Raw genomic sequence first — 25095 nt, forward strand, 5'->3', positions numbered from 1 at the left:
CTTTCATTCTTACTTTCTGTCTTTCTCTGTATCTTCTTCCCTTTGGATATGGTTCCTTGATCAGCCAATGACAAAGACTGGAGTCTTTTATACTCATTTGGAGGGATTTTTTTGTGTGGAATTTGTCTGGATTTTTTTCTGGAATTGGTATTCTTCTCTTCTTTTCTGGACATTTATCTTAGTTTGGACAAGAAGGAGTGTGTGTTTGTGAGAGTGTGAGAGAGTGTGTATGTGTGTATGGTTGCTGTGGGGACGTGGCTGATGTTTGAAAATGGCTCATGCAGCGTCTCAGATTAAGAAGAATAAAGATGTGGATGTTAATGCACTGGAGGATGAAAAGGAGAGAAAGAAGAAGAGCAGGAAACAACCGCGGGAACAAAAGAAAAAGGTACATGGGAACACACATGTACACATGCATGTTATTAGAAGGAGAGTGATCAGGTTTATGGGACAACAGATCTCGCCTGTTACTGTCAGTGACTTCAGTGTGTGTGTGTGTGTGTGTGTGTGTGTGTGTGTGGTGTGTGTGTAATGGCATCACACAGTCTGTGTGTTAAATCTGTGCTGCAGTGCCAAGGTAACACATAACATTTTCTGATTTGCATCCTTCTCACATAAATGTACACACATACTCTGTCCCATAAACAACCAGCCATGAAGTGTGTGAGAGTGAACGGAAAAGAGATGGAGAAGAACTCCGGTCTTCTGCTGCGTTCAAATAAAAAATGAGAGCATCACGCTGCAGCATGTTCTAAGTGATTTTACTGTCCTCCGAAACGTGTGTGTGTTCACAGACACTCGTGTATTACATCACGTACTGATTTATTGATGTTTGCTCAGTACAATGACGGAATGATGCATGCAGATGTTAGCTGTGCTAAGTATCTATATTCTATTATCATACAGACAAAACACAAACAGTCTATATCCACCACACCCAGACAAATCAACGCACTTCATCTGTGCTACATGACTGAACTAAATGTATGGCTCCATGGTTCCCTATTTTGTGGCTATGATATTTTAAACTATCTTTATGTAAGATGACTGCCTCCCATAAAGTGTCTTGCCTGTGATCAACACACCGAGCTATGATCACATCTGTTGACCCTTTTTCTGTGTTTCAATTACCATTTTCCAATTCAAGCCTTTGAGCAAAATTGGAACATTGCAATATTCCTGTATACATACAGTATAATCAACAGATGTTATGAGAGGTACATTGGCAATACAAAAGTACCATTATTTGTCACACAGTGGCCACATTTTCATACACACAAAAATTCATAGTAATATCTGAATTTGGACATATTTCAAATTATGTTATGTTTACATTTTTACGAGTTAAAGGGATTTTATTTCATGCAATAATGAAAATTATGTTGTCATTTATTTCTTCTGTGGGACACAAAGGAGATGTTAGGTGGAATGACAGCTTCAGTCACCATTCACTTTCATTATTTGGAAAAAAGATGCAATGGAAATGAATGGTGACTGAGACTAACATACAGTCAATATATATTAATATATTATACGTCAATATATATTGGAACTGTAACGTAAGAGTCTCATGGCATACAAATACAGAGTATTTGTGTCAATGACAATTCATGAGTCGATTAAATTACTTTGTAAAATATAATGTTTTTTTATTAAATAGCAAAAGAGTGAGTATCTTCATTATTCACACAAAACAATAATGGGAAAAGAACATGCATGTCTTTATTTGTAATATGATAATTATTCTGTGTGTGTACAGGAATATTGCAATATTCCAACTTCGCTTAAAGACTTAAATTGGAAAATGGTCCAATACAACAATTTAGTAATTGCTTGACAAAGTCATGTAATGTTCTTGAAATAAGAAAATATGAAGAGAAACAATGATGAAATGAACGAATGAGAGAAAGCAGAGGAGATGTCTCTTTATACTTATGAATGACAAACAGAGAGATGGAATGAGAGACATAAAGATGGAGGTTAATATATTGCTGCACTCTTGCATAAAGGAGGTAATTGGATTGGCATTGTAGGACAGAGACACACATGTGCTTTCACATGTGCACACACACACACCAGCACATCCAATGCATGTAGAAGGAGAACAATTAGGGAGATGTATTTACCAAAGGTGTGATCCTTCCTCTCTCTGGATCTTCAATATTGACAGACATAAAAGTACCATGGGTCTACCATAGTTTTTTTTTAAACATGGTACCATGGTAATACCGTAGTATTCTTCATTATACCATTGAATGTGATATTAATAAATATGAATATGGTAGTCATTCAGTACCATGGTATTCACTGCATGGCCAAAAGTATGTGTAGACCCCCTTCTAATTAGGTTCAGGTCCATTAAATCCATTGACGACAAATCCTAATGTTACGGCATCCAATTTCATTCTAGAGAATTGTGTGCTTTAAAATTTGTGGCACCAGTTTGGGGAGAGCCCTTTTATATTCCAGCATGACAAAGCCTCTGTTCTTTAAGTGAGGTCCATAAGATAATGATTTACGAAGTCTGTTGTGGAAGAACTTGGCTGGCCTGAACAAAGCCCAGAACTGAACCCCACTGAACACCTTTGTGATGAATTGGAACACCAACTGCTAGTCAGACCTGCTCTTGTGTCTGAATGGGAGCAAATCCTAACAGCCATGTTCAAAACATATAGTGGAAAGCCTTCAAAGAGTGGACACTTTTTGGGAGGAACAACTCCCTATCCTGCAGGGAGTGCTGAGTGACTCCAGCCAAATTGTATCGGTTGCTGGGGAGGGTAGAGTCACATGGGGGTAACCTCCTCGCGGTCGCTATAATGTGGTTCTCGCTCTCGATGTGACACGTGGTGGTAGCGTGAAGCCTCCACACACACTATGTCTCTGCAGTAACATGCTCACGTGATAAGATGCACAGATTGACGGTCTCAGATGTGGAGGCAACTGAAATTCGTCCTCCACCACCCGGATTGGGGTGAGTCACTATGTCACGCACTGGGAATTGAGCATACCAAATTGGGGAAATAAAAAAAACAGATATGGGTGTGGTGTTTGGCAGAGATGGGACCAAGTCACACATGTGCAAGTCTCAAGTAAGTCTCAAGTAAGTCTCAAGTCTTAACCTTCAAGTCTCAAGTAAGTCCCAAGTATTTTTTTCTTGGGCAAGTCAAGTCAAGTCACAGGCTATGTCAAGTCAAGTCCAAGTCAAGTCACAGGCTATTTCAAGTCAAGTCCAAGTCAAGTCACCTTATTATTGTAATTTTACCTGCAGAATCTGATCATAATAAAGTGAAAAGACAAGATATAAGTAACTGTCAGTAAATTACAATACTCATGTTCAGTAAAATACATCATGGAATCAAACAAAATTGTAACTTCATAAAATTATTTATTTTTCACTTCTGCCAACAGTGTTTGAAATGTTTTAAATTTTCAACATTGAGTCCATAAAACAAATAACAGCTTAACATCCAACAGACTCCTCTCTGAACACCTCCCTCTCTCTCTCTCAAACACAGTTACGTACATTAAACTTTGTTACATTTCTCCTCTCTCTCTCACACACACTCTCTCTCTCACACACTCTCTCTCTCTCACACACACTCTCTCTCCCACACTCCCACACTCACTCTCACACACACTCTCTCTCCCACACTCCCACACTCACTCACTCACTCACTCACTCACTCACTCACTCACTCACTCACTCTCGCGCTCACATACACACACTCACTCTCGCGCTCTCACACTCCCACACCCACACTCACTCACTCACTCACTCACTCACTCACTCACTCACACAGAGTATATCCATAAGTCTATTTTTGCAATGTCTGTGAGTGGGAAACGTTGAGGTACCAGCGCGCGTGAACGTCATGGCAACGTACAAAACAAAGTACCTCGCGCGGGAAACACTTAACGTAAATGCGCGTAACTAACGTAAATCAAGCAGGCTAGTATGCAGCATAAGCCACGAAGTGTTGGCGAAATAAAAAATTAATGGACAGATTTTTTTTTCCAGAAAACTTCTTGCACAAAATAAATTCAAGCACTTTCAAGGACCTGTATCTATGTATGTTTATTTTCAAGAACTTTCCAGGGCCTTGAATTTTATTTTTCAGATTCACAAACTTTCAAGGATTTCAAGGACCCGTGGGAACCCTGCTATTATTACATTAGCTAACTACCAACTAACCAGATAAAATTAACAAATTGACAAGCACTTACTGGGCAGAATGGCTCTTCAAATGGCGGACGAAATTGGAGGTTGTCGTCTGGCTGTCCGCGATCTTAACGTTGCATGTCTTGCAAAGCGCTGTTCGTCTTTTGCCATCTTGATAATAATTTTTGAAGCCGAAAGCGATGACCCTCGGTAACGTTACCCCTCCGGCTGACATGTTGATGTGTTATCTGATCTAAGTGGGCGTGGAGTGCGTAAGGTACGAGAGGGCATGGCTGATGATAGCCTATAGTGTCGTGATCCAGTCATGACAAAACTATTCTCAGCCTGTGCTCCAACTGGATCAATTTTATTTTTTTAAATAATTAATATATTTTATATTCAAACTGAAAACATGATGTGATTAACACTCAAGTCATTCAAGTCTTCGTGTCTCAAGTCAAGTCAAGTCCCGAGTCTTTAACTTCCAAGTCCGAGTCAAGTCTCAAGTATTTTATTTTTTGTCAAGTCAAGTCACAAGTCATAAAAATAGCGACTCGAGTCGACTCGAGTCCAAGTCACCAAGTCACAAGTCCCCATGTCTGGTGTTTGGGTTCCACATACTTTTGACTATGCTGTGTACTGTATATCAAAATAGCATTACTATCTGATTATTATACCAATGTAGTTTGTATGCAGCTCTGAATTATCTGGGATTATTTTAAGAGCTTCTATCTCCTGTATTTAAAGCGGTGTTAAAAAACATAGATTTCAGCATCTGAAGTTATGCTGAGGGTTGCCATGGGAACAATGAACCATCTGTTGTGCTTTGCGAGTCTGGCCGCCTGAGTGTCACTGTCCTGATCTTAGATCAGTCCCTAGGGTGGTGTTGTGATTTAATGAAAGGCCTCATCTCTCAGGGGCAAAGTAGGTGTCCATTTCACTGTGAGGTTAACTACTCATGTGTGTTTGCCTGTATTGTGTGTACACTGGTGTATTCATGTGTGCTTGTATCTGTTGTGTAAAAAAATTCTTAACATTTCCGAGATATCAAGTAGAAGATGAGGAGAAAGAGTCAGCGAGAAAGAAGGGAGGAAAGATAGAAAGAGAAACACTGAAGTGTGATGCTGGGTCATTGCGGCCTTAGAACTTTTATCTTTCCCTTTTACAGCTGGTGGAATGTACACATCTTCTATTACAGAAATGGACGCTGCAGAGGATAGAGTAAGAGAACAGAGGGAAAGGAAAGAGAGAGGTAGAGACCAGCTGATTGCCACTGGCAGAGGTCATATGAAGGTTAGATGGTTCAGTACATCTGCTTCAGGACAGAGTATACAGAACTCTCTCATGGATTTACTCTTAAACTATTGGTTTCTCAAAGATATTCAAATCAAGTTTGAGCTCAACTCGAAGATCATTTGTTGATACTTGCTTTCATCATAAAACAAATGATCATTAAGAAAAATCTTGTTTATGAGATGTTACATTGTTTAAATGATACATCAAAACTGTCAAGGAGATGTTACAGATAAGAGATGTAATTGATACCATCATATGTGTTTGTAATGTTGTACAAGTTTCTAGTGTGTTTTAGCCTTTAAATGAATTTTTCAGGTTCAATGCTTAATCAGTATTTGTGGTACAATGTTGATTACAACAAAAAAAAAATATTTCAACTAGGGCTGTCTATTTAATTTTTTTTTTAGTGTGATGACTTGTATAAAAATCTATTCTAACAAGTTATTAGAGAGTAACAAGAATGTGTGTGTGTTTGTGTGAAAAAGACAGACAGAGAGACAGAGACAGACCAAATGTGTGTGATTACCTGCATCTGTCGTGACACCCAAGCACTGATTAACAGTTATGCTAAAGCTGTAAGTTTAACTCTGTTCATCCTAGCGACCGTGAAGGGATATTTCACTCACGTTCAGATCTTTTGTTGTCAGAGTGAAAACATAGTGCGAGAGTTCATTCTTGTATATTTCTTGAGGAACTCACTTTGACACTGACACAAAAAACACACATTCCTCCGCCATGTTGATAGTTTGTGTGTCCTCCCAACTCGGAAACTCTGGGTATCAGGTAGGTGATCTGAGCGTGTCTGATTACTCCATCTTTCATTACTCTTTGAACAGCAGTATTGCTGAAACTGTTAATTTAGCTCTATTTCTCAGCTATAGTATGGTAGTAATCCAAACAATCATGGAGTGAGAGACAATAACCTAGTTTCCATCCACTTTTTGAGCTGTTTTGTTATCGATAAAGTGAAAATGCGTAAAAGCCCCATAATGTAATTTACATTTTGTGAAGAGGCTCAGCAAATGCAATCCGAGAGGGTTAGATTTAAAATATTTAAAGTTTTAAAATGTTCAAAAGCTAGTTTTCTGAAAATGAACTTGGCATTGGACAAATAGTTCGGATAGTTTATAGTCTTCAAAAAGTGTAGAACTTTCTGGATGGAAACATTATGATGTCAATGTAACACATGCATTGACTAACAATGCAGTCTCTCTCAATGCCAACTGAACTCACTCATAAATGCATACACATATAAAAGATGGTCTTTTGTTGCCACCTGCTGGCTAAAATCTTTAACGTCAAAGGGATGTATCAAAATCCCCACATCTAGCAGTTCTTACACTTTAGTTTGGAACACCACAACCACAAGCAGAGTGATACAAATAGTGAAGTGTCCCAAAGCTGATATGACTCCTTTATCAGCACTCTTGCAACACCTCTCCTCCAATCAGATTCGATGACTGGAACTGTTGTATAGTATTGTTCACACTTTGAGTGAGATCTATGTTATATCGGTTTAGTATTAGCTTGTGCGTGTGTGTGTCTGTGACTGCACTGGGAATGAAAAGGTCAAAGGGGTTCAATTTTTTTTTAACCTGCTCCTAGTGAGTGCTCATACACTGTGGAGCCACTACATCTTGTATTCACAGTCACACACACAAACATACAAACACACACATATGCACACACACAGACAAACACTCATGCATGCATGTGGCAGGACAATGTGATGAATGAGCTTTGCTCTACACCATTATTGAGAGAACCCATGTGATAGTGTCTCTCTCTCTGTCACACACACACACACACACACACAAATGAAGAAAAAATAGTATGGGGGAGGGTCGATCTAGAGAGAATGTGAGTGAGAGAAATACATAGTGGGACAGATTAAGAGGGTGATTTGGTTGGAGAGGGTTCATCATTACCAATTCATCCATCCAAATTCTTTGTTTTGTATGTGTGTGTCTGTGTATGATAAAATGGCCATCAATTATAGGATAGATTTCTTCATTATTTTACACTTTGTCTCTCATCTTTATACTGTATTTTTCTCTTTTTCTCTCTCTGGTTATATTATTGCTATTTTCCCTACTGGAAAGGGTCTCTGCTGTAGTATTTATGGTTTTCAGAGACTGCTTTTAAGGACTCATGAATTTGCATCAACATTCTGCATCCCTCTTATTTGCAAGTTATTTAAATTTATTTTAAGCAGATGCACAATTGCAATTAACTACATATGTGTCTGTCTGTTTGTCAGCAAACACAGGGAGATAATAAAGAGAGATAAATCAAACAGGTTAACAAGGGACAGGTGAAACCAACAAACTAATAAGGAGTCTTGTTTAGTCTTTTAGTCTTTTGTGCTAATGACCTACCTGTAATGAGTTCCTAGTTTAACTTGGTTCCTGTAGCTCAGCTGGTATTAGCAATGGCAAGGTCATGGTTCCATTTCCCAGGGAAAACACATACTGATTAAATGTAGCTATACCTTCACTGCATTGAAAATGGCCTAAATGTCTACTTAATATAAATCTTTCAACTTAAATGTATGTTTATGTGCACATGTTTGTTTTGACCTGGTCATAGAAATCATTGGCATTGTTTGAAAGTCTATTTAAAGCCTTATAATCTTATTGTGAACAGTATTTTTAGAATTATTGTTTTATTATGAACCCCTGCTGTTTAGGAATCTATGTATACATTGCATTTGTTTAAAACAGCACCAGTGAAATCTTTGCCATGACTTTGTCCATCTTTCTCTTTCTTTCTCAGTGTGATATGTCTACCCTCTGCACTGTAATACTTTATAGATAACATTTGCTTCTGTCCTGTAAATGCCAATCAAAGGTCTGTCTGATAATGGTCTATTAGCATCAGCTCATTATTGATCTTGTTCTGAGTGTCTTGTAATATCAGCTCTGGTACATTCGGAGTGTAGCAGCCAGATTGTCTTCTTTTGTAATATTATTTTACTGTAAACTCAACAGAGGTGTGTGTGTGTGTGTGTGTGTGTGTGTGTGTGTGTGTGTGTGTGTGTGCGTGTGTGCGTGTGTGTGTGTGCGTGTTTTTGTGATTTACGAGGACAATTTTGTAAGTTACAAACTGGTAATTACAAGGTTATTATGCTATAAATGTGATTTATGAGGACATCTCTAGTGTCCCCATAATTCAAATCGCTTAAAAATCATACTAAACAATGTTTTATTGAAAATGTAAAAATGCAGAAGGTTTTCTGTGAGGGTTAGGTTTAGGGGTTGTGTTAGGTTTAGAGGATAGAATCTATAGTTTGTACAGTATAAAAGTCATTATGTCTATGGAAAGTCCTCATAATGATAGGTAGACCAACGTGTGTGTGTGTGTGTGTGTGTGTGTGTGTGTGTGTGTGTGTGTGTGTGTGTGTGTGTGTGTGTGTGTGTGTGTGTGTGTGTGCGTGCATTTATGTGTGGATTTGGCTGCAATATACTTTAATATATTTTTGAGGTTTTATGATACATCATTATTGTGCTTTATGTAGCTTGATCACATGAAAATTACACGACTGTGGTGACATTTTTGTAAAATGACATTACGTGATTCATTACATGTATTGCGGCAGTTCTGAGGTAAAAGCAATTTTGATGTTGTCCCAAACAGATTCGTTTTTTAAGTTTAAAAACCCCCAGTGAAACCCAGTCTATTCCGACTAAAAAAACCATGCAAAATCATAACGTCACACAGAGCCTGAGGACATTTTTCCAATCAGATGCTTTCTAGAACGAAAACGCCCCCTTCCCCTACATCTCTTAAGCGCACATGGGTGTGTTCTCACCTGCGTTGATGATGCCTTCGCAGAGCACATTGAAGGGAGTACAGTCAATGCTGTAGGGTTGTTCCAAACATAATTTCCAAAAATAATTGCTTAAAGCATGAGTTGTGAATGACCATTATCACCTTTCAGCCCTCTGAAAAACTCACAGTGGATGATATTTGTCTTTGAAGGGAATAGGTCATAGGGATGGCTTCTAAATAGAACGTGCAAAAGCTGGAGCTTGATGCAAGAAAAGTGGCTGGTGTGTACTCATATGTATGTGTGTGTGTGTGTGTGTGAGTGTGTTTTTGTTTTTTTTTAAAAAGGGATAAGCCTTTCGACATGTCCTGCCCCTAACTTCAATACGTCAATAGGTCAAAGAAAACTGCGCTCATCAAGGCACTTCAATTGGACTTTAATGCTCTATCGAGTTTTAAATGAACAAAACCTACCTCCCTACCCTTAACCTTAAAACTAAACCTGTATAGTGCTTCTATGTCACTTTCAGCTCAAGTCGACCTGCATGCTTTTCAGGACTCATACACAGATCTATAGCATTGCAAGTGCAACACTGGATCAGTTGAGCTACCACGTAACTTGATCATACTTGAATAAAGTAAACTTTAAAATTGAACACCTTACAAATCATGCTCTATAGTAAAAGTGTTTTGATGTCCTAAAATGGCATCACTTGAGAAACAGAATAAAAGTGAGTGTTTATAAACTGATAATCTGTCATTTTATTCACGATTTGTGTGAAAGTGAATAAAAAAAAAAGGCTTTGGGCCCTATTTTAAGAGTGCTTAACTTAAGCACAGCACTATGCTATATGTCCTATGAGCAAAGTCAGTTGGCATGGCCATTAAGTTTAGGTATTTCCGTGCAAGCATTTGCTAAGTCTAGGTGCAAATCACGGGTTGGCTGAATCTCATGCGCAAAGCGCTAATGGATTGGGTCAAGTTCAAATGAATTCTAAGGTTCTTCTTCGGTTATTGCAACATCTGTGTCCTGTAATATATTCCATTTACTGACAAGCACCAGCGATATAAATGAAGACAGCACATTTGTAAGTGGTTTGTAGTATAAATAGTCTGTATGTGATGCATTAGAAGAATAGAAAAATAGACTTGTACTCTTTTGCGCATTAATTGAGTCCTTGTTGTCTGTCGGGCATATCTCTATGACAGTGACATGCTCCTTATATACACATGGATAATGTGGTCCTCATTAGAACTAATTGAATGTAAGTTCCGTTAAATTATAGAGAATGTACTGTAAGTATAATTAATCATATTGATCTGACTCACAATCATGGCTAGTTTTAACAGTGAATGACAGTGTTGTAATTTGATGTTCCACTGTATTTTCAGAGATTAGATATTAACTTTATTACTACCTGCTGGTGGAATCTCCAAACTGCAAATGCATGAACTGTCTTTAGACTTTGTGGTGACAATAGACATGGTTCTCAGATGTCTTAGTGCAGGGTTTCCCAAACGGGGGTTTGCAAACCCTTGTAAGTTCATGAGGAAACCCCAGGGTGCTTGTAAGAGAGTGTATAGGCTTGTAGAGCATGCATACAAAAATATTTCTGTAATTTACAGATTTTTAAAAACATTGACTGATAATTCCAAATGTTGTACATAATTTGACACAACAAAGAATTCAAATTAAAACAAGCACATATTTTTTTCCTGTTAACCAACCTTGTGCTTCAGTGCCATGTTCTCACCGTCGATTGCATGAGAGCACGTACACTATCAGCTCTCTGCGCGTGCTGCATGTGTGAAGAAGACCCTGTGAGTGTGTGCACTCTCATGCAAATGACTGTCGGTGAGAAAATTGCACTTTTTAATGCAAAAGTAAATTATACACTACTCTCCATTATGACAAAACATAATTAGTTTCATTATCAGCAACGCAATCATGTTTTAAAACGAACCTTCATTAACCTGAAATTGCTTGCCCTGCACTCCTGCAAAGCAATGATGGCTGTAATGTTCACTGCCGAATCGACCGGTTGTTGGAGGCTTCTGATGGGTCTTAAAGGCGTCATTAAGCAGATGCCTACGGTTTCCTTGCACTGCTGCCGAAACATAAAATATACACTAGGCTAATGTATAATTTCCTAAAAAATATAAATATTATGTATCATATCCTAAAAATATTTCTAGAAGTAAGGGGGACCTATCCCCTCATACCCCAGGTTGTAATGGTTGCTACAGCCCTGGCTATGTTACTTTAATTTAAAGACGTTTTTAATGATTGCAAATGTAAATATTGGCTATATCATGTTGAGATATCAAATGCACATACACAAATTGAATGATGTTCATTTATAACATTTTCAGGAAAATGAAAACAAAAATTGCAATTGAGAAGTTTTATTTATTTATGTATTTATTTATTTGTAAATTTTACTACTGTGACTGTAGTGCAATCCCTGATTGGGACAGAAATGCCTAATATAAAATAAATGAAAGAGAATTGAATGTAAATTAAAATATAAATATGATAAGAAAAGAACAATAGATATAATAAAGGTTCATTAAAATATAACAATAAGAAAAATAAAGTACAAAGATGTCAAATTAAGGTTTACATTATTTAAATTATCAGGGGGGACTTCAGTAAATAATTAAGGACAAAGGGGTTCCGCAGACAAAAACATTTGAGAACCCCTGTCATTTTCCTATTTCTCAGGATGTATCAAAATAAAATACACCCACAGACAGAGAACGCACTCCCACCCATGGCCACTCATGTTTTGCATTGGCACGAAAATTGCGCTTAGAATTAGCACACTCACAAAAATTGGATAAGCTTAGCGCGGTCACGAAAATAGAGCCTTTTGTTCTACCATCTCTTGTGTTTATGTCACTAGGAAATGTACAATGAGCTGCATAAAAATGATTTAGTAAAAATGTAGGTATAAGAATATTCTTTGAGACCAGGTTGATTAAATTATGCACAAAAATCAGTTACAATGATGCAGAGGAATGCTACACTAACTGTTTTACAGCATTTTTCTGCTAAACATCTGGGATTTATAGTGTTAGGATTCTGAATGATAGAGTTTTAGAAAGATTTAGAATTTTAAAGGTGATGTTAAGTGATGACAGCAATAGCTAATTCCTTACTCCGTGCTGGAGACTGACTAGAATCAAAGAACAGAAGCTAGAAGATATTGGAGCACTAGAGAGTTGACATAGGGTCTGCCAGTGTCATTCGATTACATTTTTATAGATTTATTTAGCTAAAAGGATGAAAGAGACTAACTGATGCAATATCTGAGCTCATGGTCTTCAAACAGCATGTGTGTACATTTAAGATATTTTGAGGAGTGTGTTATTTGTGTAAGTGTATGTGGGTGTTTGTTCGAGGGCACTGGGGGAGTAATACAGGCAGATGGCCTTTCCCTCCTGTATCATCTGCTACTGTCTGAGTGCCAGATAATAACACACAAACATACGCGCATGCACACACACTTCTAAATGGAGGACTGTGTGACAGTCATTCATTGAGCATTTAAACAGATTTGATGCTTTATTCTGCCTTTGAATAGTATTAGAAACAGAGCATGTGTAGAGTAAACAGAACTTATTTTTAAACGCAAAACAAAAATTTGTCTTCAAAGGTTTCTGACAGGTTTTAAGTCAAGGCTACTATGCTGGCATACTGTATTTGGGTAAATCTTGGCAAACACTCAAACACAACAACACAACTGCCAAAGCTTTTATACTGGGTTATATTTGTTTACATTAGACTCCAGGGTACTTGGCATTAACGTTTCATCTAAAGCTATTTAAAACTTGTTTTAATTACTATACATTATTTATATAATGAAAATGTATGAAAAACAATTAGATGTCAGGGGAGATTCAAATTATGTTGGAAACATGGAAAATACTAAAATCTCAAAATTCATGGAAATTTGTATCGTGAACATAATATTTATACGTTTTTTCTGCTCTTCAATATTTTATGATCTAAATATTGCTCTTGTGTGGAGTAACACTTTCTCGCAAGCCCTAAAAATATCCAATTTGTCATTACATCACACTTTTGAGTCGTTTCCTTTTAATGAATTAGTTGATTTGTTTCCTAAATCAGTCTAAATGATTCAAATTATGTTTACAAATCTGTATGCAGCAATGACGAATGCATGGAAAGGTCATGGAAAAATTCAAGGAAATGTATTGGTCAAAAGGGGTGGGAAACCTGAATACTGTTTAAAGTATCCCAGGTGGACACCTGATGATGTTGGTTGAGAGAATTTGCAGATGTGTAAGCAGCTATCCTTCTAGAATTGGTCTCTCTGTTAAAAAAAATACAAATAAATCAATAATACAGTAAAATATGAGTTCGAATCAATTCCATGAATGGTTTACAGTGTTTTTAGATGCTTGTGACCCCCAGGACTCATCAAGTGTGCACATGATAAAACAGCCTACAGAAATTTCACACAGCATGCGCGCTCTCTCTCTCTCTCTCTCTCTCTCTCTCTCTCTCTCTCTCTCTCTCTCTCTCTCTCTCTCTCTCTCTCTCTCTCTCACTCACTCTTTTCAGTTCTCACTCGCTTCCTCCGTCTTGTTTCACAAATTATTAAACACTTCCACATTACATCACTGTCACGGTCTTGTTCTCATTTAGTTCCTTTATTGCTTTCCTTAATCCAGATTTACAGTATTGTATATTTTACTTGTAAGCCTGAAAAGCACTTTAAAAATGTTTCTTTTAATGTTTATTTCAGTAATCTTCACTTACTTTTTCTTACCAGCCTAATGGCAAAAAATGGGCTTATCCTCCTTATCGGACTTCAGTTTTCCAGTGAAAATCTAGCTAAACTCAGTCTCACAACTGGATTGAGCCTCATCCTTCACCACTGTTATTTCTCTGATGGAATTCTCTTTGTATGTCACTGAATAATGTCTCTTTTAATGAACTTTATCACACATGTACGTGCTAAAGAAATGATGCATATCTCGTTATATGCACTTACTGGCTGATGCCACCTGTCTTAAAGAGACAGTTCCAATTAAGCGCTTGTTCTGTATATCACTGTAAATACTTGTAAAAAGCACAAATTATGCAAGTAAACAATACAAATTTAACAAAAATATATATGCAACATAATATATGTAATTTCAATATGTTAACTGATGGAAATCATTTTCAAAAGCTAAAATGTGACCAATTTGATGAAAAACGAATATATATATATATATATTATATATATATACTGTATATATATATATATATATATATATATATATATATATATATATATATATATATATATATATATTATAAACTAAATAAATGTACACATATGAATGTGTATTGACTCGAGAGCTTGTGAATCAAATCGGGAAATCTTTGTCAATTCCCAGCCCTATCTCTACCAAGGAATTTTACATAACAATAGACTGTTGTCATAAATTAGGCATAAACGAGTGATATTTGTGTCAAGGGCATGTGTCTGGTGCGCTCAGAAATAATACATTTAAATTGCAACATGTGAGGCTTAGTTTTGTGAATCCAGGCATAGTGAAAATTCTTCTATGTTTAGTTATATTATTTTATTTTATAAATTGACAGATTTTGAGGACTACATTGGAAGTCATCAAAATATACTTATCAGAGAATATACAGATGAGCTTACATTGACTATAGTGAGATAACAGAACGTGTGTACTTTTCCCCATCTGGAGACTGACTGCACCTGGGTGCTGAGGCCACACACAAACACATTTCAGAAGTGCATTTCACATTTTGCTCCTTGCTGTTTTGTCATCTATGGTTTTGGAGGATGGCTGGAGACTGTAATGATGAGTGCCTTGTTGAAGCATAATTCTGGGTCGCACACTGCTGTTCTGCCCCAGGAGGCACACACACACTCGCAAATTCATGCATGCTGGCACACATTAATTGCTGGCCCTCAGATAGAACATTTTAGAATTTAAAGTGCTTCCAGCTGCCTGTACTCACTTGAACTATCCAATACAGCTCTGATTGATTAATTCCTTGACCGATTGTAGACATAATCTCACTTGCCTAGTCTTGGGTATTGTATTACTGCATAATCCAATGCTGTATCCATATTTGGAAAAGTGAACACATGCACATTTTTATTGACACAACTCATTAACAGGTGTCTGTGTCTTTTGGCAAGTCATTAGCAGACCCACACAGAATCTGTGCCAACAGAATTCCACAGAAAAAACATCCTATCATTCACAAAGGGGGCACGTCCTTCACCCCTGTGTTGTTACTTTCATCTTATAATAAGAGTGTAATACTCGCTTCTCTGTTTAACATGTTTTAACTAAATCCATTCCGCAGAATTCCATTGATTTTCCTGCAAATCAGTACAGAAATTACGGAAAAGCATCTGGTTACTAGTATTTGTTCTAATGAAACACTGGCTTAAATCACAGGCTTATCATTTTGCCATGTACATTTTCATTCAGGTTGAACAAAAAGTAGAGTTCAGATGCATGTATGGATGATTATATTTATCTATTTGCATGAGAGAGAGAGAGAGAGAGAGAGAGATAGAGTTAGATAGAGAGAGTGAGTGAGTAGTAGTAGTAGTAGTAGTAGTATTACATCTCTCCACTAGGGTCCAGTGTGTGTCCGGATATCAGGCAAATTATGTCATTGTGATGTTTCTTTGCAGTCACTCCAGTGTCACTCAGTGTCTGTAGCACTGTTTATTACAAGCAATTTCCTGCCATTTCTGTGTTACATGTAGAGGACTGTAACATGTTAGAGTACTGTTGCTGACAAGCATTACATTTCACATACTCAGCAAACACAGTGAATGCACACAAACATCCTTAGCATCCTTAAACATAAACATGCACCCAGACACTAAGTGGAAATGTATACTCAAGTACATAGCTGTATCCTGATCCTATAAAAGCGGTTTATGAGTGTATCTGCATGTGACTTCAGCATATAAAATACATAACAATTGTAATATCAAAACAATTAAATTGATCGATGCTCTGTTAATTCTCAAAATGTATCCATTATTTTAAAGGGATATTCACCCAACAATTATTTCTTCCATGGAACACAAAAGGACATGTTAGGCAGAATGTTAGCGACCGAGAGCCTTGGGCACAGTTCACTTTCATTGCATCTTTTTTTCCCCATACAATGAAAGTTAATGGTGACTGAAAGAAATGTCATTTGTTGACATTTCTTTTTACATGTAGGAGCAAATCTTATTTTTCTCTCTCTAGAATGAAAGAATCTACCCTGGTTCTTATAGGCTGTAAATCCTTCAGTGCCTAGGGGTTAAAAGTCTGCATAGCTCTTTTGAATACCTTTGTGATTCTGTACTTGAGAGGGACACCGATGATTGTGATACACTCCCTGTGATTGACTTATGAGGTAGAGGTCAATGAGGAAAACCATCACTACGGTTACCGATCATCTTGAGCTCCTTCAGATCTTACACTCTCTCCCCTCCTCCTTTGTTACCATAGCAACAGCACCATTCTCAAACAAGGAGACCTACAGGTATGATGCACCCCAAAGCTTCATGGGATGCCTCTCTGCATAATCAAGCTGTATGCATGAGTGTGTGCATGCCTGTATGTACATACTGTTTGTAACAGGAACCACAGTAGCATACATAAAAACACACACACACACACACACACACACACACACACACACACACACACACACACACACACACAAAAGAAGATTATAGAATAAGATCTGTATCAGAAAATATGTAATTTTTATAAATTAAAAAATAAACAGTATTTGAGGTGTATAAAGAAGCAGCTTTTTAGCAAATGCAATAAAACCAATCCAGGTCATATTTGAACCCAAAATCAAAAGAATAAACAAAAATGAAGCCCATTTTAGTACCATCAACATTTAGTATTTTCTTCATGAGACTCAACCTTTTAGATTTTTGTCAGCTTGCAAATGAACAACAATCAAAATGTTTATTTTATTATGAAGTTTGTTTGTATAAATTTAAAAAGAAATTCCCTCTTGAAATCTGCTTTAAAATGTGAGATTTAAAATGTGAGGGATGTTATAATGTTATGAATAATGTGCCATAGTATATACAGTAAATCTGGAAAGCTTTTATATATACACTCACCTAAAGGATTATTAGGAACACCATACTAATACTGTGTTTGACTCCCTTTCGCCTTCAGAACTGCCTTAATTCTACGTGGCATTGATTCAACAAGGTGCTGAAAGCATTCTTTAGAAATGTTGGCCCATATTGATAGGATAGCATCTTGCAGTTGATGGAGATTTGTGGGATGCACATCCAGGGCACGAAGCTCCCGTTCCACCACATCCCAAAGATGCTCTATTGGGTTGAGATCTGGTGACTGTGGGGGCCATTTTAGTACAGTGAACTCATTGTCATGATCAAGAAACCAATTTGAAATGATTCGAGCTTTGTGACATGGTGCATTATCCTGCTGGAAGTAGCCATCAGAGGATGGTACATGGTGGCCATAAAGGGATGGACAAGGTCAGAAACAATGCTCAGGTAGGCCGTGGTATTTAAACGATGCCCAATTGGCACTAAGGGGCCTAAAGTGTGCCAAGAAAACATCCCCCACACCATTACACCACCAACATGATGGATCCATGTTCTCATTCTGTTTACGCCAAATTCTGACTCTACCATCTGAATGTCTCAACAGAAATCGAGACTCATCAGACCAGGCAACGTTTTTCCAGTCTTCAACTGTCCAATTTTGGTGAGCTCTTGCAAATTGTAGCCTCTTTTTCCTATTTGTAGTGGAGATGAGTGGTACCCGGTGGGTTCTTCTGCTGTTGTAGCCCATCCGCCTCAAGGTTGTGCGTGTTGTGGCTTCACAGATGGTTTGCTGCATACCTCGGTTGTAACGAGTGGTTATTTCAGGCAAAGTTGCTCTTCTATCAGCTTGAATCAGTCGGCCCATTCTCCTCTGACCTCTAGCATCAACAAGGCATTTTCGCCCACAGGACTGCCGCATACTGGATGTTTTCCCTTTTCACACCATTCTTTGTAAACCCTAGAAATGGTTGTGCGTGAAAATCCCAGTAACTGAGCAGATTGTGAAATACTCAGACCGGCCCGTCTGGCACTAACAACCATGCCATGCTCAAAATTGCTTAAATCACCTTTCTTTCCCATTCTGACATTCAGTTTGGAGTTCAGGAGATTGTCTTGACCAGGTCCACACCCCTAAATGCATTGAAGCAACTGCCATGTGATTGGTTGATTAGATAATTGCATTAATGAGAAATTTAACAGGTGTTCCTAATAATCCTTTAGGTGAGTGTGTGTATATATATATATATATATATATATATATATATATATATATATATATATATATATATATATATATATATATATATATATATATATATATATATATATAAGCTTTCCAGATGTACACACTGCCCTTTATTGGCCTGTGCTGTCTGCGCTGGTTTAGCACCTGATTCACTAATGGAATTCTGCAAATCAGGCAATGGTTCAAACATGCCCACACAATTTGTGCTAAACACAATTTTTGTGAGACAGTTCCAATTTTATGGGCCGATTTTGTGTGCTATATAGTATGCAGCAGCCTACCACAATTGGGAACACTCTACCAGGACTGTACAGCATCACTCCACTACTGTTATCCAGACACCTGAATCATCTCTGTATCCTGCACCAAATTGTGCTGGACTACACTGGGCATCTGAAAATATTATATTTTATAATGGTCTTCCCTATCATTTGGTCATCATTTGATGAATTACTGCTGACATTATTGGTGGAAAATGTACACAAATATTTATTTAAAAACAAAATTACATTTTACTGCCTGCTTTCCTCTGACTTTACCAGTAGGACATTATTTGCACCAGGTAAATAGCAAAGAGTTTTGTGAATGAAGCACAATCTACAATGAAGCTAACTTACATAGAAAGGAGGTGTATTTGTGCAGAAAGGAATGATAGTTACTTAAATTAAATGATCAAGACGCAGCACTATTTAAGCACCGATTGCACCTGCTTAAAGGAATAGTTCATCATTTACTCAGTCATGCAATCCCAGATGCGTTTGACTTTCTATCTTCTGCTGAACACAAGCAAAGATTTTTGAAGAATATTACAGCTCATGCAAGTGAGTAGGTACCAACATTTTGAAGCACCATAAAGCAGAAAAAGTTAAAAGTGAGCCAGATGCCAGTAGAGGGGAGAGAGAGAGACCCGCACACACCTGCTGAGCCTGAGTGTTTCTTTTGTGTAAATAAATACCATATTGAGTTGAAGTTCACCTTTCTCGATTCCTCCTTTCCCTCGCCAAGAAACTGATTCCTTTACACTGGTGTCGAAACCCGGGAATATAAGGAGGAAGACTGTTGCCATGGAGTCCTCCCCATTGGGTGAAGCCATCCTTGCCCTTGTGGAGATTCAAGAAACTCTTCACCAAGCACTCCTGGCTCAGGAACAGCAACTGCTCTCACCCAATTAGAGGACTGGTGGGCATGCGGTGCGTGGTGTCCCAGGATCGATCTTCAGCCGTGGTCCTGGAGGCAGCAACCTGTCTTATCTACAGCTGATGAAGATGGGACCCCAGGATGAGCCAGAGGCATTCATCAGGCTATTTGAACAAGCTGCTACCACCTCCGGCTGGCGGAAGTCTCAATGGGCGCTTCGTTTACTGCCGCTGCTCTCCAGGGAGTCACAACTCAAGACTGATCTGCTTCCAGTGGAAACTCACCTGGTCTGTGAGGACCTGTAGAAGACCATCCTTCAGCGGGTCGGGCATACAACACCACCAGTGGTTCCGTTCCCTGAGGCTAGAGGAGGTCAGCCAACCATTTGTGTTTGCTCATCTGCTCTGCATTGCCTGCCAGAGGTGGGTCATGGCCCAGGAGGATGGCGACGTCGGGAGTGTGATAGAGCTGATGGTACTGGAGCAAATCACTTCCCGTTTGCTGAGGAGAACTGCGGAGTGGGTCAGGTGCCATCACCCTGCGTTGTTTGATGACGCCGTCCAGCTGACTGAGGACATTTTGGCAGCCTTTCCGGGGGCCGGCGAGCTCCCCTCTTCATTTCTCTTTCTCTCTCTCTCCCTCTGCCTCCTCTTTCTACCCTATCTGTGTCCTCCCATCCAATCCCTCCTCCCCGGAGGTGGGGAGTTCCCCCTCCAAAACCGGCTCCCTGGCTGTGGAGTCAGCGCAGCCTAACAGTTCACCCTGTCCCTCTCCCTGCTCCTCTCCACTCTCATGCCACACAGGCTCAGCGGGTGTGAGTGCGGGTCTCTCTCTCCCCTCTACTGCCATCTGGCTCACATTTAACTCCATCTCCACTCTCACTGCAATGGCAAACAGCTGTTAGAGACAATCATTGATAGGTGATGATCCTCACCGTTCTCATATCCCGATCTCGCTCTCCATTAACAAGCCGGCGCTCAACCACGCCTCCACTACCACAATATATTTCTCACCCACACCTATTATTGCTTCAGAAGAAGTGGATTTAACAACTGGAGTCTAGAAAATGGATTACTTTTATGCTGCCTTTATGTGCTTTTGGAGCTTCAAAGTTTTGGAACCTACAGAGCTGAAATATTCTTCTAAAAATCTTTGTGTTTAGCAGAAGAAAGAAAGTCTAACACATCTAGGCTGGCATGAGGGTGAGTAAATGATGAGAGATTTTTCATTTTTGTGTGAACTCTTTTTTTTTTTTTTTTACTAGTTTGCAGGTGATTAGTGAATAAGATGCAGGTTTTTATGCTGAAAAACTATGTGCAAATGTGGCACAACTGTTTAATGAATTCGCCCCAGTGTGTCTCACATGCAGCTCTAATCCACTCCCCCATTTTCCATAAACCCATGGACACAATATTGACAATACACAACTGAAAATAATGAACTCTCAACAGTATACCAATGAGACCTCACACATTCAAATAGACACAATGATGTCTATTTGAATGTCTGCTGATGTCTACTGAATGGTAAACAGCAGTAACAGACCTATACACACAATAAGATGCACACAGTAACATCAACACTAGCAAGCAAAGTATTTAAACAATAGTCTATGTGCTCCTTGTTTCACTGAAGGGCATAATGGGTGACACACTTCCCGTCGTCTCTTTGTCAGGGGTGTCGGGGAGTTGTATTTATGTGATAGTGCGGTTGCCCTAATACTTGCGGGGGAAATGCACCCTAATCCTTTTATCCTTTTTTAAGCTGAACCATGAACCCTAAATTCACCATCACAAACTGACCCCCAACAGTCCTAAACACACACACACACTTTTTGTCTGAAAAGAGAGCAGATGAGCACTTACACAATACAAACCACACGCATGAGAGTATGCAGGGAGGGGGGACTACAGAATGACACACAGAGAGATAGAAAGAGGGAAAGGGAGGTAGCTGCCATAGTCCTATTAGCAAAAGCATTAGATTCAACGGCTATATATGGACCATCTAGCACCTCATATCACTACTCCAAACACCCCCACCTCTGTATGTTTGGCGTGTGTATGGAAAGAGAGAGATAAAAAGAGAGACAGAAAAAGAATGGTAGTGAGAGAGTGCTTAAAAACATGACAGCGATGTACTATAAATGATATTGCTTGTCCTAATTGGATAAAGAAGTAAAGAGAGAATACCACGGGTCAAAGAAAGAGAATCGAAGAGAACTGCTGGAAGACAGAGATGAGAGGACTTTAGATTTGTTTTGGCAGGAGCTATAAATGGGACTGTGGACTGAGAAAAACTGAGTAGTCGATTTTTTTGACACAGAAGGAGAGGTCAAGTTACAAAAGAGGACAGATCGTAAAATAGAGGAAAAGGAAAATAACAGAGAAGGTTGGATTAAAAGTGACTTTGAGTTTACAGTAGTACTAGAGAGCACTGTATCCTTGTATCTGTACTCGCACACACATCAGGTGGGAAGTGTGTCTTTGAGCATCCTGCTGTCTGGGCATTTTTGCACACGTCACATGACTGAATGGCACCTTGCTGGCCGCTGAGCTAGAGAAGTAAGTGATCAGGTTTCTGTGGGACTGCAGGAGAAATGGTGGTGGAAGAGGCTGCAGACTGCTTTTCATCCGTAAGTACTCTAGGAACATGGTTGGGAATCATTGGGAATGGCTTGGAAGTGTGTGTTGTTTTTAAATATGAGCTTTAGGAATGGTTGGGAAGTGTGTGGTTTGAGGATAGGGAATTGGTTAAGGATGCTCGGGTCATTGCTCTTGCTTTACTCTGATCTGATTTTTTTTATATATTTAATAATCTTATTGTGCTTCAAACATTGTTTAGCATATTTTTGCAATACAGAATCAGAATCTGAATGAGCTTTATTGCCAAATGTTCTTGCATACACAAGGAATTTTTTGGTTGGATTTATGTTTGGAACGGCATCTATTTGACATTGTCTGCAATGTTGAGGAATTTAAACTCTCCCACAGCTCTGATAGATATCACTGGGGTCTAAATAGTGCAAAATCTGATCTGTTCATCTTGTGGGCTCAGATTTCTGGATATTGTTTGCAGAATCCTGCATAGATCAGAGCTCATTGTCCTCAGATATCAGAGGATGAATAGCTGTTTGTTATGAATAACTCTGTTTTCAGCAAGTATGTACATCACATGAAAAGTGAGATCTGCCGCAAAAATGCTTTAGTGTTATTAGAGATATATTGACTTTCATACCGGTCAAGTCCTCTAACTCTATCTTTGCTCAAGTCTAGTGATTTTTTTCTGACCTTGGTGTTTGTAACATAAGTGGGTATTTGACTGGGACATGTGTGTGAGTGTGAATGTGTGCATGGCAACACAGGTTCAGAGTGTCCTTATAGTTGCCTGGCAGTCTCTTTGCCATGTTAACTACTGTCCTAAACCACTAAATAGGGCTTTACATTGACACACTGGTGTGTTATAGTGTGTGTAAATGCTCTATACGTTTATGATATGGATGATATATGTATTATTCTACACCTCCTGAAGGTGTTCTGACTGTGGGGTTTGTGTTTTGTTGTATAGAGATGTAGAGATGGGAAAGATCTGTATTAAGAGATCAATGACTTCTGTAACTCAATGATTTTCACAAGAGTGTGTCTGCATGTGTTTGGGTGAACGTGAGATGTGGGAGTCAGGAATAAATAATGTTTTTGAGTTTTTTGATTAAAGATTGGGGAGTATGTGCATGTGGTTTAGAAGAGGAGGGAGGCAGAGGAGAAAGTATGTAGTGCGTGTTTGCTAACCATTTAGAAACTGTTGACAAAACTCCTAGTTGGGATGTCTGAACAAGGAAATCTATGATCTTCACAAAACTTGTCAAGAAAATGTCCTCGTCATATTTAATTGTAAAAAAAAAAAAAAAATTGAAATTAGATTAGATTTTGCATTTAGAAAATGAAGCCTCAATTGAGAATTATTGAGATGTTTTGCATTCTGTAATTATTTTTACTCATTACTGTAACATGTCTAACAGTTTTACTATTTACATTTCAATAATGATTTTCATTACTATAAAACAGTATTACAGTAAAAAAGATGCTGTTGTACAATGATTTTAAAATAGAAATGAGCACAAATGAAAGGCATTATCAAGGCAGTACCTACTATGATATACAAATTCTTTACAATTTCAATTTCAATGATGTGGCCTCAGTGTAATGCATACAATCATGCAGATATGGGTCAGGAGCTTCAATTAATGTACATCAACCATCAGAATGTGGAAAAAAATCTCTTGACTTTTTTTTGTCAATTTTACATGCAAATTACAATTTCTTATTTTTCTATTTTTTTATTTTGAGTTAAAAAAGGACCAAGACATTTTTTGGACAGGTTTTGTGAGAATCACCCAATTGTAATTTTGTGATTGACAATTAAAATGAGCCAAATTATGTATTATTTAAAATCTAAAAATGCCACAAGCTGCATGTAACAGATAGTGTTGGATGCAAACGGGATGTTCACAGTAGGTTTAAGGGGTGTTATGTTTTTAAAATGGGTGGTGATATAAACTAACTGAACGGTGATATAAACTAACTGAACTGTTGTGGAGGAGGGGTGGAGGGATTTTAATTCAAAACAAAACAGAGCAGCTTCAGTCATGTGAATGAACGACACTCATGCTGCCCATTGTGCCTGACCCAGATGGTCTATACTGGCCAACATCTCAATACATCACAAGTCAGACTGATCTCTGCAGAACCAACCACAACTGGTCCATTCTGATATAGAACACAAGTGTTTTATAGTGTCTCCAAAACTGATGATGTTAAAATGATGCTGATGCTGACAGGGTCATAGTTAGTGGGGTGAAAGGTGAACACAATTCTAGGGGCCCAAAGGTCCAGGGGGGCAACCAATTCAAAACTGCATTTTTTTAATAGGTAAGGGGCCAAGAGCAAAATAAAATTAGGGGGCCCAGAATTCTTTGCTGCGGCCCTGGATGCTGACTCGGTTCAGTTGTTGGAGGATGGGAATGCATGTGAAGCCGCACTGTCTGCCACACTGACTGGTAGCTTTGTTTTTTTGCCAACGTGCCACAAGTGAAGGTAAACACACTTGAGTCGATGCATAAATGTCTGATGCAAGAATCAGCATAATGTGGACCCGATGTGTACTGGAACTCTTGGAAACAACATGCTGACATGCGTGTGATCATGTTGCACTAGCGTCACCAAATGGAATTCAAAAAATATTATCCCTGAATACTCCCTTTTGATTTGCATTGGTTGGACAAACCACACGCCATTGTTTGAGCCAATGTTGTGAGGTTGAGCTGATTGGGATTCTCAAATAAACAGAGCAAGTTTTTTTGATAGCACCACATTTCA

General features: G+C 38.4%; 1 protein-coding gene across 1 annotated transcript in view; it reads left to right on the top strand.

Annotated features, from left to right (window-relative positions):
* The first annotated feature begins 271 nt into the window (after positions 1 to 271).
* LOC127656606 (ankyrin-3-like) overlaps positions 272 to 25095 on the top strand; it is a 97502-nt gene continuing 72678 nt past the window's right edge. The window contains exon 1 of the mRNA XM_052145007.1: positions 272 to 388. Coding sequence (XP_052000967.1) covers positions 272 to 388 — 117 coding nt within the window. The remainder of the gene's footprint in view (positions 389 to 25095) is intronic.

This window comes from Xyrauchen texanus, chromosome 16, assembly GCF_025860055.1.
Source record: "Xyrauchen texanus isolate HMW12.3.18 chromosome 16, RBS_HiC_50CHRs, whole genome shotgun sequence".
Taxonomy (NCBI): domain Eukaryota; kingdom Metazoa; phylum Chordata; class Actinopteri; order Cypriniformes; family Catostomidae; genus Xyrauchen; species Xyrauchen texanus.